We start from the raw sequence: 14,234 nt of genomic DNA on the forward strand, positions 1-14,234 counted from the left end.
TTCCACCTGCCAGACTGTCTACTAAGGTCTCGCAGCTCACAGCCCTCACCACCCTGGCCCGCTTCTTCCTGAATGCACACTAAGCTCATTGCTGCCTTGGGATCTTGCACAAGCTATTGGCTCTGCCAGTAGCGTTGTCCCAACTCTACTTGTCAGCAAATCTCAGTCCAAATGTCATGTAAGAGAAAACTTTCCTGACCACCTACAGATAAAGGAGCCCCTCCACTCATTCTCATAATAACTTATTTGCCTTGTTCTAGTACTTTGTAGCACATGGCATTCTTATTTGTTGAAGTATTTGTAGGCATCCTTTCACAGAAATCTAAGTTCTTTAAGGGCAAGTTTGATTTCATTCACTTACTACTGTGTCCTACGCCCAGAATGGTGTCAGCACATAATTTGTACCTAAATATTTATTGACTGACCAGAAAACCAAAAGACCCTAAAACTGAAATTTATTTTAATATTTTTATTCTAAAAAGAATCACAAAATTCGATTTCAGGTTAAATAATATTTTAGTCTTAAAAAATTAACAAAGGAGGAAGATTTTTAAAGTTTTGTTTTATATCCAAAAATGCATTCCTGATTTCCAGATAGCTCATGCAAAATCATATGTAGTGATATTCAATATTTAATAAAAGGACCTTTAGCCAGTAGTACAAATTGGATTCTATTTGATCAGAAGCAATTCTGATCCCCAAATCCCATTTTGAAAGATTCCTGAAAAGACCTTGAAGCCGCAGACAGTTTATTTGAAAACATAGTTTAAAATTGCACAAATATAAATACAATTTAATAATGTGAAAAAGGGAAGGCATGCTTCCAATAATAGTACAAAAATACTACCTTAATCTTGGTACGCAAATTAGAAGCCAACTGAGTAAATTAAACACATCAATATGATAAGAGGTTATTTTTATGGTAGTAATTTTATTTCAAAGAGCAACGCAGGGAAATACTAAGATGAAGCCTTAATACCCAACAGAGTTGTGCTATGATACATATTATTTCACTAAATCACTGATACAGTATCACATAATATGCCAATCACTTTAAAATCCCCTCCCCCCCATTGCCATTAATTTACTATAGGTCACTTAAGTTGAATTGGTATTAATTTAGTAACTCATTGTAAACATTTAAACTTAAATTTTTTTATTCTTATCTAGTTCAGCCTGAAAATGAAATCCCAAGACTTTAAACATTTATGAGCATGATGAGGAAGCATCACAGAAGAATTGTCTCAAAACAACATTTTTAGATTAGATTAGATATGCAATATTCGTAGATATATAAAATATGTAGAAATGTCTTTTCTAAATAGTTAAATGTTTGTTACAGTTTGTAAAAAGTTTAATAAATTAATCAGTTTTTTTTTCAACCAATGTAAACAAATTTGGGCAATGTAAATTGAAGAAAGTTTGGGTTAGATGATATATAGGGAAAATGAAAGGAAGTTGGTAAAAACTTAAGTTTGCTGTATTTCCCTTAACTACAGGTAACGTAGTCCATCATGACCACATTTCTCACATGGCAGAATTCTTGTATGGTATCCATGCAGAAATGCTACATATCTCAGTGAAAATGCCAAATGCTCGAATTACCGAGCTGAGTGTGTATACCTCTTAGTCTTTTTGTGTTATACCATTTCCCTTTCCAAGAAATCCAAAGAACACCACCCCTCCCCCCCCATGAATGATACACATTTTATAGTTGAGCAAAGAACTGCCTAATTGTTGTTGTTGTTTCCATCTTAATATTATTTTGAGTGCAGGCTTCTATTAAGTATCCCCTGGAGCTCATCAGGGTTTTGCTCTGACATTCTGCAGCATTGCAAGTTAGTTTTCTCTTATAGAGAAGGTCCTGAGAAAACAGTTCTGAAATTGGGACACTTGTCTCTAGACTGTGTTATTTTGGTATTTCTGCAGAAGCTACAGGTAGTGGAAACTTTGTTCAAGGCAAAATATCACATGAGAGGTTGTTAAACCTCACAGTTTAATTTTCTGTGTTTTTTTTTTCTTCTTAACTGTTTAATGCCTCCCCACAATCGTCTTTGCTATGTGTGTTATGTGTAGAATTCTGTCTTTGAGCTCATGGTATGTGTGTGAGGGTACGGGGGTATATGGAGTGAGTAACAAAGCTGTTACTAATGTAAGACCATATGGTCTCACTGAGCTTTGCTCTCTCCCTTTCCGGTCTCCTCATAAAATAGGGGTTATGGGAAAAGGCAGTGAGAAGATTTCAGAGTTGGTTCTGAGTGACCATGAAATCACCTCATCACTCCCTAAATATCAGTGTTTTTAGACCTGTTGATCAAGTCCAGTTTCTCAAGGGACATTTAGCCCAAGCAGCTCAACTACCATACAAATAGGGCTGTATCAGAACAATGTTGTGATACCCCACACACTCGCTATGTGACATTTATGAAAATTAAGGCCCCATATCTACTTGGCTGTGTGATGATTTTGATGTGCCTGACATTACCCCAACCTCCTCACCTTATTTAGAATATCAGTTTTTCTAATTTATTCCCAAACTTTTAGAAAAATTTTGAAATGCATTATTAAGAATTTAAAGTCGAAACCTTTATGTGCTGAGGCAGTCAACATGACTTAGTTTAGTAGCATTCAGACACTTGGATTTGTTTAAGTTTTGGATCTGTTGTGCCTCAACTGGTTTTTGAAAAAGTGTTTAGATGTCTAAGTACCCAGATTCTTCAGAGGATTAGTTTGACACTGGTAACACTGTACAAACCAGATGTGTGAATATCTGTAAAGTTCAGTGTGACAGCATGAAAACAATCTCAAGGATAGGATAAGAAAAGCAAATAGAAAAACTGTAACACAAAGTTCATAAAAATGCTCCCTTGTATAGAGGCAAGGAACAACAGGCTAACCTATGAGACTTAGTCATGCACTGTGTAAATTTACATTCAGTCAAGTTATCTTGCATGCTTTGGTTAATATTTGAGTAGGCAAATTTGCAATACTAATGCATGCATTATTTTTGTACCTGAGGTTATACGTTTTGCTTTTAAAAAATTGCTTTTTTACAAACTTTATGCCAGAGTTTATCTATGAACACTCTTTAAAAATATATATATATGTATCTACTTCTTAGTTCAAAACAGTTTAATTTCAACCAGTTCTATAACTATTGAGATGATAGGGAAACTGCAGTAAAATGTGGATATGGAATGAATTTGAAATTATTTTACAAGGTTGAAATCATAAGTGTGCATGTGTAATAAATTCTAAAATAAGAAGTTTCAAAAAGGATGGCATATAAAGTAAGCCTTTAGAATACCCTGTTTCTAGAATGTTCTAGAAGTATCTCAAGATATAAAACAACAACCACCACTGCTACAACAACTAGCTTAAAGTACAGTCCAATCTTGGGGAACTGATTCAGGGCAAATGAGGAAGGGTCTCAGAATGATCAACTTGCTTTCTCTATATTCCCAAGCTCACAGACAAAGTTTATGATAAAGAGTTTGGAAGCTCTTATTATAAGTGGGACTAGCTACAACTGTATTCAAGTCTCACTTGTATGGGAAGAATATACCAGAAATATTTATCTATACAAGTATTTAGACATGGGGCCCATGTTCAATATAATAGTATCTATCTTAAAGAGAAGAATGAGGAAAGTGGCATGAAACTCTAAAAGTGAGTTTGTGAAACATAAGTGGACATCCCTACCCAGTTATGTTTCCTTACTTTTCTGTTCTAGTAGGAATCCAGATTGGCTGATGAGAAAGCACGGTGCATAGTATTCTATTAAAATTTCCTGGTGGACAAGATCTGCCCATTTTTCAGGAGTCATGGGGAGTGAGTTTTGGAGGAAGTAGAATGAATCAGTATGATTGGCCCAGTGAGAGGGATTTTTATTCCTCCTCCTCTCCCCTATCCCTCTGTCGCCTCCTCACCAGGAAGGTACAACAGCATGTGGAAGTAGCCTACTAGAAACGGTTATATTTTGAAACTCAGCAATAATCACTGGCTTTCTCTTTATTTTCACCCAATCTACAGGCAAAGTCAGTCCCTGGAAGTCACCTGTATATAACTGACTGGCCATTCTAGTAAGAATACCATCTTCTAGGAGCTGTTAGGCTGTTATACATTAATACATGAAAAAGGAAACTCAAAGCCTTCTCAGAGTACCTCAGAAGGGAAATAAGGATACCCTCCCCCTTCAAACGGAAAGAGTAATTTAAATGACAATTTCATGCCATGAAGATGAGATGCCAAAAATTGTTCTGCCAAAAAATAAAGTAGATGCACTTCTAAAAAACCAAACATTTACTGTATATGATTTATACAAACAGACTGTTCTAAAGTCTTGCTACTGATTTCTTGGTGGTGCTCTAGTCCTATAAACTGTCACTTTTTTGTTTTTTTTTGAGACGGAGTCTCGCTCTGTCACCCAGGCTGGAGTGCAGCAGTGCAATCTTGGCTCACTGCAACCTCCTCCTCCCTGGTTCAAGTGATTCTCCTGCCTCAGCCTCCTGAGTAGCTGGTATTACAGGTGCGCACCACTACACCCGGCTAATTTTTGTATTTTTAGTAAAGACGGGGTTTCACCATGTTGGTCAGGCTGGTCTCGAACTCCTGACCTTGTGATCTGCCCACCTCAGCCTCCCAAAGTGCTAGGATTACAGGCGTGAGCCACCGCGCCTGGCCTGTCACTCATGTTTTAATAATGGTTTTAACTTAATTTTATAAAAAATATTATTGAAAAATGCAACTCTTTTCCTCTTGGGCCATAATTCTGGACTTCTTGACAGCCTATAAAAACCTTAGATCTGACGGATACTACATATACTGGAGAAAGTACTACTAAAAATGCTCTGCAAATTGCCAAATAATGGTGAGAATGGAAGATTGTTTAGTCTTCCCTAAAACAGCTCCTTGGAGTTTGCGTTCCAATAGCAAAATAAAACTCGGGCCACAAAATTTGCCACCATTTAGCAACAAATTAATTATTTGACATTTATACTAGTTTCAGGCTTTAAATCCAGGCTGCAAATTCAGTTGCTGCTCAAAGTATAGAATGGCATCACAGAACACTTCCAAAGTTTGCTTTGAATCCTTTGTTCAGAGACTATTCAATCCTTTGTCCATGAACTATTCATGCCGACTTTCTGGTCAAGATACAGCGATGGTAGGAGGAAGGAGCAGGGAAGGAAAGGATGCTATTCCATCAGGCATATTCAAGCAGGCCCTGCCATGGCTTGGAGGCTGGCCCCAAGAGTCCTTACCAGACTGGGTTTCTCGAATTCTACAATTCTCAGAATACCATTCTTGAAAGCATTGTTGAGCTTTACTTTGCTGCTGAGACTATAGAGAAGCATGGGCTGAGACTGGGTGGTCGCTGCTACCCATGATGAGTGCCTGAATGCCTCTGCCTTCTGCTGACCAGCTGGAGCTATCACCTGCCCCAAGTGAACTTTGACAATGAATATCAAAACCTGGCACTCCTCACAGTGGCCTCAGCTCTTTGTCTTTATAAACTAGAATAGGTTATAACATATGTAAGCCTCAAGGACTTGTGGTTTCTGTTAACTTGAGGCCCTCTCACAACCCGAGGACTTCAAATGTAACAGAGGAAAGGATTTTATTCCTGTACCTTGCATTCAATTGATAAGCACGTGTGCACATTTACTTCTTAGTAGAAGCTTATTCCCCAGGCAGTTAGACTGTTTGACCCCAATTCTGTGGAGTTTTTTTTTTGTTGTTGTTTTATTTTTTGTGGGTAACTATAATCATGAGTGGAATGAGCTATTACTAATCAAAGAACATAAATAAAAAGTTAGGTTTAGACTACTTTGGGGAAGGTTCTAGATGAAGGAAGGAGACCAGGTAAAGAAGAATGGGATAACTTCTATACCTGACATTGGTAAAATTATATTCTGATTAGCATTTTGCAAAAAATGTTCCTAATTCTTTAAAAAATGTATCTTTCAAAATAATCACCAAGCCCTAAACACATACAAAACACTCTGGAGAACTAAGTGGATATTAAACACCACTGCTAATAGAAAATTCCCAATACTTGCTAAATGTTCAAAGAGCCAAAGAGGCATGCATATTTCATATGAAATCACTGGCATTCAGTGAGATTTGGTTTGAAAGTGTTGCTCTTCTATCACTTAGAATGCAAGGGGATGAACAGTGCAGATTATTATGAAACTAAGAAAACATAATTTTTAGGAAAAAATGTTATTTATCACTCTTAAGAAATATTATTTAAAATATTTGTGGTTTAAAACGAATATTGGTGTGCAGGGCAAAGCCAGTAAAGTATGACACTTAAGCAAGTTAATTTGAACTCAACAGAAACCATGATATCATCAGACTTTCTTCCTGCAGAGAATGCATGAAGAGACAGTACCTTGTGTCTTACTTATGTTCATACAGACCCAGAAAGCATGTGAATGAAAAGATCTGTTTGCCATATTTAAGCCTTATGTCATCGTATCTGCTTTAAGAAAAACACTTCTTCAAAATCCTACACTATGAAAAACTATCTTCAGGAATTGTTTATTTGGTCCGTTGATCTAATGAGGCTGAGTTCTTAAATCTTTCACCCCCAAGTTAAAAATTGGAGCAACAAAACAAAACTCCAGCAAGGCATAAATAAGATATTAAAGTGCATATATACAATCCCAGAAAAGTTTAGATTGGGAACAGCAAAAATTTCTAGTGCAAAAACTGCTTTTGCCAGCAAAGCTCCCTCTCTGGAATCAAAGGGCTACAGTAAAAGTTAAAATTGGAACAGGTTTAAGCAATGCCTGTCTTTAGTCATGAGTTAATATATGTGCATGCACCAATGGCCCAAACTATGTTCAGTCTTGCAAAAGAAGACAGTTCAGAAACAGTCAGAATTTCCCAATCTGAGGCAGTGCTTTTTCCATGTTTCCCATGAACAAGTTCCTCAGATGTGTCATCAGCTGCAAGGGGAGACAAAAAACCCAAAGAACGTGTGTTGCAATATGCTTGCAACTTGTGGAAAGAGTATTCAACACGCAGTTACTTTATCTTGGTTTGTCTTGAGTCTCTTAATTCTTCTTTTGAGCCTGACTTTGACTCTATATACAACATTTTGTGCTTTTGGATCTGAACAGAGACTGGGCATTGTCCACAGGAATTAATTTCCTTGGGCTATATGACCATGGCCTTTTGAATATTTGATTTATCCTTTTGAAATTCATAATAGTTTTTCATTTTTCAGTACAATCACACAGATCAGGGATTATTAGTACTGGTATTATTCTTTCTTCAAGGATCCAAGTTGAAAGCTCTTAAGAGGACATCCAGGTCACCAAGATTAGCCGCCTGGAAGAGTTCTGGTTGGTCCATCAGAGAGAGTGCAATTCTGAGGGCAGCCCAGATATTCCCAGAGATTGCAGGATGAGGAACTTGCTGCTGATTCCTGCTCTTTCTTTGCAAACTGAGGGCAGTGAGAAAATTGCTGACCGCTTCTCTAAGAAGGTAGAAAAACATATTTTAAAATGCGTCACATTTCAGAGTTAGCAAATGTAAACAAAACAAAATTGGATTAAGTGATTTTAATCTAAAATCTTAAATCATCTCTTACATGTTCTGGATGATCAAATGAACAACTTTCTAATTCTCTTACATTCTTTAGTGAGCAATCATTGTTAAATATAGTGAGGTCAGAAAGAAAAAAGAAAAGCAGGCTGGGCATGGTGGCTCACGCCTGTAATCCCAGCACTTTGGGAGGCCAAGGCAGGTGGATCACTTGAGGTCAGGAGTTCAAGATCAGCCTGGCCAACATGGCGAAACCCTGTCTCTACCAAAAATACAAAAATTAGCCAGGTGTAGTGGCATGCGCCTGTAATCCCAGCTACTAGGGAGGCTGAGGCAGGAGAATCGCTTGAACCCAGGAGACAGAGGTTGCAGAGATCACACCACTGCCCTCTAGCCTGAGCAACAGAGCGAGACTGTCTCAAAAAAAAAAAAAGAAAAGAAAATTTTATTTTAGGAATGTCAGGTGGGAGAGAATAATAGCAAAACCATGCAAATTCATTAATGCATTCGATTTTCCCCTGCTCTAGGAATGATTTAAACACTTAATCCATTTGCAGATTTGATTTCTATAACTAGGTTTAAGAGGAAGAATATAGCCCTACTTAAAAACAAAGTGGTCTAATTTTTCCCATTAGTGCTAGACGTATGGAACACAGCTAGAGTAGATTGAGTTTATTATTGGGCACCTGTCTTGAATCCCAGTTATTTAGCAGTAGGCAAATTTCTTATTTTTTTTTTTCCAAGGCTTACTTTCCCTGAGTGTGTAATAGGGATAATCAAAGACATTTAAAAACTTTGTGAGGTGCAGTTGAATCAATCTACGTGAAAGCTGTTATCACTGAGTAAGATTAATAGTCCTCAAAGTGTGGTCTGGAGAAGCTTGGGAATCAATGAGGTCAAAATTATTTTTATGATAAAGCTAAGATGTTATTTGATCTTTTGCTTTCATTTTCTCACATGCTTACAGTGGAATTTTCCAGAGACTACATGGTGCATGATATCGCAACAGAGTGACTGCAGAAGCAGGTGTGAGAGTGTGTCTTCTAGTAAGCAAGATATTAAAGAAACTTGCAAAAATGTGAAACAATGTCACTCTTCCCACTAAACTGTTTTTGTTTTGGAAAATATTTTTTGTAAAAAATATTATTTATGATAACATGTAGTGAGTTTTATTCTTTTTAAATGAATCTTTAACAATGTTTTCAGTTTAATTTCCAATACAGTAAATATTGATACATATAACCCACATAAACAAAAGCCCTTTTAGGTTCTCAATAATTATTAAAAGTGTAGAGGGGTCCTGAGAACACCAAATCTGAGACAAGCCGAGTTAGATGCTGTCTGAAGTCCTTCTAGCTCCTCTAGCCCACTAGTCCATTCTGCTGCTCAGGTGCCAGGTGCACCTGCTTGGTCTGCCCTCTTCAGGAGCCCCATTTCACCCCAACCTTCTAGAGTATATCTGACAAACTGATCCTTCCGAAGAATAATCATGCCACTTTAATTTGCATCCACTTTACTGTTCTCAAAAACTTTTCATACACTTGATCTCATTTAATCCTGCAAGGTAGGTAATAAGCATCTGGTAAGAAACTTTGAAAATGAGACTGGATTTCTAATTCTAATGCACATAATCCAGGGATTTGCTCATTTATATTGTTAGATCTGCCTGAAAATAAAAGGTAAGTGAGAAATGGTCATGGTGTATGTAGCAACCTGGATAATGGAATGGAGTGGGTGTTCTAATCACCCCCTCTTCTGGGTTTCTTGTAATCAAGCAAGAGAGGGAGATTTATAAATGGATGGACATAAGGAGCCTACTTGAGAGGCCCTTTTTGCCCCTACTTCACAGGATGGCAGCTCTACTGATGTCTCCCAGTTTTCTCTCATAGACCCAGACCTGCAAAAACTCGAGGGAAAGGAAGATCTTGAAAGCCTCTCATTCACTGGCTGCTTCCAAGCCCCAAGTGTGTGGTAATGATTTCAGAGGGATTTGGAGAGAAACAGAATAGTCAAACTTACTCACTTCATCAAACGACTCCAGTTTTATTGTCCCCCAATGAAGATAGTCTAAATCTGCTCCCCTGCTTGTGAACTCAGAGCCCTGTTGGGGGACTCAGAAGGTTGCACATATATATGTGTGAATAGTTTTCAAATGTTTCACACATGTATCTATAAATAATTTTAAATGTTTGTGTATATTGTCACGATTAATAAAAAGCCCATTCATTTAAAAGCATCACGTTATAGCTTTCCCTCATTATACTCATACTAAAAATATTACTATCAAGGGGGATGAAATTTTCATCAAAAGGAGTCCTCATTTTTGAAAAGGTTAAGACTCATTGGTCTAAGCTCTAGTCTGGAGCTCTGTTGACAAAGGTGTAACATTTTGAGCTACAGCCAAGTTTCACACCAACAATTTCCTCTCCTTATTTTAATTGTATATGGTACCAGGGTAGTGCTTGCCTTTGACTCTTTATGGAAAATGTGATGACAAGCAGCAAGTGTTACAGCTACATACACCGACACCTGCAGTTCTTGAGGGAGCGGTCTCAAGACTTTTGTGAATTTGAAAGTACTTAAACCAGCTCCTCGCTTCTTTTTGAGCCCTTTCTCTATTGAGGGTTGTTATTTCCTAAGTATGCACTTATACCTCAAATTATACTTCTTTTCAGAATTCATTTAAGATTTATGTCTCTCTCTTGCCAGGCGCAGTGGCTCATGCCTGTAATCCCCGCACTTTGGGAGGCTGAGGCAGGCAGATCACTTGAGGTCAGGAGTTTGAGACAAGTCTGGCCAACCTGGTGAAACACTGTGTCTACTAAAAATACAAAAATTAGCCAGGCATGGTGGTGGGCACCTGTAATGCCCGCTATTCTGGAGGCTGAGGCAGGAGAATTGCTTGAATCTGGGAGGCAGAGGTTGCAGTGAGCTGAGATTGCACCACTGCACTCCAGCCTGGGTGACAGCAAGCCTCCATCTCAAAAAAAAAAAAAAAAAAAAAATTATGTCTCACTTGATGGTCTTTTTTTTTTTTTTTTTTTTTGTCAGGAAAAAGCACAAAATTCTTACCACTTCTCAGATTTCCCCCATCTGGCATGACAATAAAAGACCCACAAAACTTAGTCGATACGTTCCAAAGTAGCCAACTGAGTAGTGTTGGAAGATTTAGCAAATAAAAATACAGAATGCATAGTTAAATGTGAACTTCAGATAAACATCCCTTGGTATCTGTGGGGGATTGGTTTTACGAACCCCTGAGCATACCAAAATCTGAGAATGCTCAGGTCCCTTGTATAAAATAGCATAATATTTGCATATAGCCTGCACACACCTCCCATATACTTTAAATCATCTCCAGATTACTTATAACTAATAAAATGTAAATGCTATGTATTTGTCATACTATATATTTTTTAAAATTGTATTTTTTAAAAAATGTATTCAATCCACAATTGGTTAAACCCACAGATGGGGAACCCATGGATATGGTGGGCCAACTGTACAGTAATATCCCATGCAATATTTGGAAAATACACTAAAAACTTATTTGTTGTTTATCTGAAATTCAAATTTAAGTGGGCATTCTGTGTTTTACCTGGCAACCCTAAAATTGACTTGTTCCAGTATGGGAGACTTTCTGCTTTAGGATTTAAAATTTACACCTTAACGGAGGTGGCCATTTTTACTTGTCATGAGCCTTCATGGGTTCCTGCAAACAGTAACCCTGCTGAATTTTGTATCTGTGAATGCCAAGAAAGTATTTTATTGGCTGCTCAGGTATTGTTTTCTAACCCTAAGAAGTTATAATTAAGAAAAACTCATCTAGGAGCTTTATAAAAGCCTCCTTTAATTGAAATATATATATATTTTATATATATACTATATATAAAATATATATAGTATATATATAAAATATATAGTATATATATAAAATATATATAGTATATATATAAAATATATAGTATATATATAAAATATATATAGTATATATATAAAATATATAGTATATATATAAAATATATATAGTATATATATAAAAAATATATAGTATATATAAAATATATATAGTATATATATAAAATATATATAGTATATATAAAATATATAGCATATATAAAATACATATAGCATATATATAAAATGTATGTAATATTTATATATTACATTTCTTTTGTAAGAACAATTATAACAATGACATTATATGTTTTATATATATATGTGTATTTTTTTTTACATCTCCCTTGTTCTAAAAAAAAGGAATCTAAGGTGTCTCATAAAATACATATACACAACATATCTAGAAAAAAAGTGAATGAAAGAGGTAAATAGGAATCTGGTTGGGAAAATCAGATGAAGCCAGGAATGAAGTTAGGATACAAAATAGACATCCGCAGGGCTTGGACAGCTGATGTGTAGGGGGGTGGCAAAGAGTCAGCTCTGGGCTTTTGCACAGCTGATGTAAACAGGGCCTCTGCAGTGGCACATTTCACAGTGTCTATAAAATAAAGCAAGCCGCTTGGTAAGGAGTCATTCAGCTCTTCCTGGTTTTGATCTGAGAAAATTCTCTTGACACAGTTAATCCAGTGATTAATGCTATTTTAAGAGTTTTTTCGTACAGTGCAACAACTATTTTCTAGGATCTCAATGTTTGCCAGTGGCAAAATGCACCAATGCAGTTCAGAAGCAGTCATTCTTCAGATGTCAAAAGAGTGAAATCTAGTTATATAGTTCTCTGATAACTTACTAAATAAATAATAGCAATAAGGATGATGATGGCAAAAATAATCATCATCATAATAAATACCTGCTAGGCATTGAGCATCTGCTCTGTGCTAGGCAATTACATTTAACCTGTACAATAATCCTGAAAAATAATCATTACCTCTTTCTCTCTCTTTTTTTAACAAGTGAAGAAATTGAGGCTAAAAATTATAGACTAGAGTCACAAAACCGGTACATGGCAGAGCTGTGATTTTAACACAGGCTGGTCTGATTATTAAAGCCTGGCTCTTTCAGAGAATGAGAAAGGGTTTACATCTTTTGTGGGGTTCAAAACTAACATTTAGTTCTTTTTCCAGTTATGAAAGTAATACCTGTTTATTTAGAAAATAGAAAAAATGGGAAAAGAAAGAAGAAAAAAGATTACCCATACTTTCATTATCTGAAAGAAATAAAGGTCATTTCTAGGCCCTGGTAATGGGGAAAAGATAGAGAGGACACAGACCTTAATGACGAAGGATGAGAATGAGAAAGGCATTTTAAACTATAAGCCCAGTTGTGTTTTTTCTTTTTCTCCCAACTAAGTTGATTGGTATATTAGGTTTAGAAAACCTGGACTCTTGGTTTTGCTTTGCTAAACACTGGTTCTGGGACTTTCTGAAGTCATTTTGCCAGGTCCCCTTGCCCACACCCCCAAGGCTCTTTTTTCCTTAAGTGGAAAATGAAAGATTGACGGGTAGTATTTCTTGAAGAGTTGCCCTTGGGGGTGTTGAAAACGCTGATAACTTGTCCTAAGCCAGGCCAACTGAATCAAAATCTCAGGCGCCAGGGATTGGGAATCTGCATTTCCCAAGATGCGGAGCCAACTGCTGCTCTCTAAAGATTGAGAACCAGAGAAGCACAGGGTTCCTGCTCAAACAGGCCTTGGGATCTGAAGGCTCCACATTCACCCTTAACGGCAGGAGGAGGAATACTCCTACCAAGGCAGGCATTTTTACTTGGAAACAACCTTTCAGATTATTCGACCTCAGTCCTGGGCATGGCCTTCATCCTTGGCCTGTTGCTATACTTCACCTGTAGGCGCCCAGGTTGATGCAGCTTATTCCCAGGTTGTATCTGGACCGGATGAATCCCGGCTGAATCTCCAGTGCTCGCGTGTAGGCTTCCACCGCTTCCTCGCTGCGGTCTCCATTCGCCAAGGTCGCCCCGAGACGGTTCCATAGTGAATAGTCCTGATGACAAAATCAGAACTTTCTAACAACCCAGTACAAGGCGCAATGACAGAGCATTCCTATATTTCTCTGCAGAGAAAGGAAGATGGCTAAAAATTTATTCAGTGCTTATGGGTGGAGACCATGGCCAGGTGAATTACTAAAAGATCTTCACGGACAATTTTGTCAAATGACTTTCACTCGTCAACGAACAGCTACCATTTGATGTTGTCATGTAATTAGTGTTTCTATTTTAGGTATTTCAATATTAACAGCCACAGTAGCACATTATTAATACCCATCACTTTAAACCATTGGAGTGAGGGAAATAAAGTGTAGAAGAAATACAGACGGTGTAGCCTGTGAACACTTTTTTGTTACAGAGAATGTTGTGGTTTCTTGCTGTGCTGTGCTGTCTTACCTCTGGCCGAACAGTTAAGGCAGCGTTAAATGCATCTATTGCTCTATTGAATTCTCCACTCAGGTGGAACAGAACCCCTAGACCTGTCTGTAGGTCTGGGTCGATCATATCTCCATTTTGGTGGGCAGCTTCCAGATATAATTCCTTCACGCCTTCCAGAACAGAGCTACAAGAGAATAAAAAATTAGATTTATAATCCAAACAGTCAGAACATAAATGATTTACTGTTAAATCCCTTGACTCTATTTCAAGAAGTCTCTTCGTTACAGACTGGAAAATTTTGCTTAAAATACCTTAACTTAATGAGAGGACTATTAATGCTGAAT

At 37.2% G+C, this 14,234-nt stretch overlaps 1 protein-coding gene across 6 annotated transcripts in view; it reads right to left on the minus strand.

The window, feature by feature from the left end:
* Positions 1-911: 911 nt before the first annotated feature.
* The window catches only part of PEX5L (peroxisomal biogenesis factor 5 like), a 243,904-nt gene continuing 230,581 nt past the window's right edge, over positions 912-14,234 (minus strand). For all 6 annotated transcript variants that reach the window (XM_002814329.6, XM_002814326.6, XM_002814327.6 and 3 more), the window contains 3 exons: positions 13,909-14,074; positions 13,351-13,508; positions 912-7,486 (listed from right to left, as the gene is read on the minus strand). In XM_002814329.6, the coding sequence (XP_002814375.1) occupies positions 7,282-7,486; positions 13,351-13,508; positions 13,909-14,074 (529 nt within the window). In that variant the 3' untranslated portion in view covers positions 912-7,281. The remainder of the gene's footprint in view (positions 7,487-13,350; positions 13,509-13,908; positions 14,075-14,234) is intronic.

This window comes from Pongo abelii, chromosome 2, assembly GCF_028885655.2.
Source record: "Pongo abelii isolate AG06213 chromosome 2, NHGRI_mPonAbe1-v2.0_pri, whole genome shotgun sequence".
Lineage (NCBI taxonomy): Eukaryota > Metazoa > Chordata > Mammalia > Primates > Hominidae > Pongo > Pongo abelii.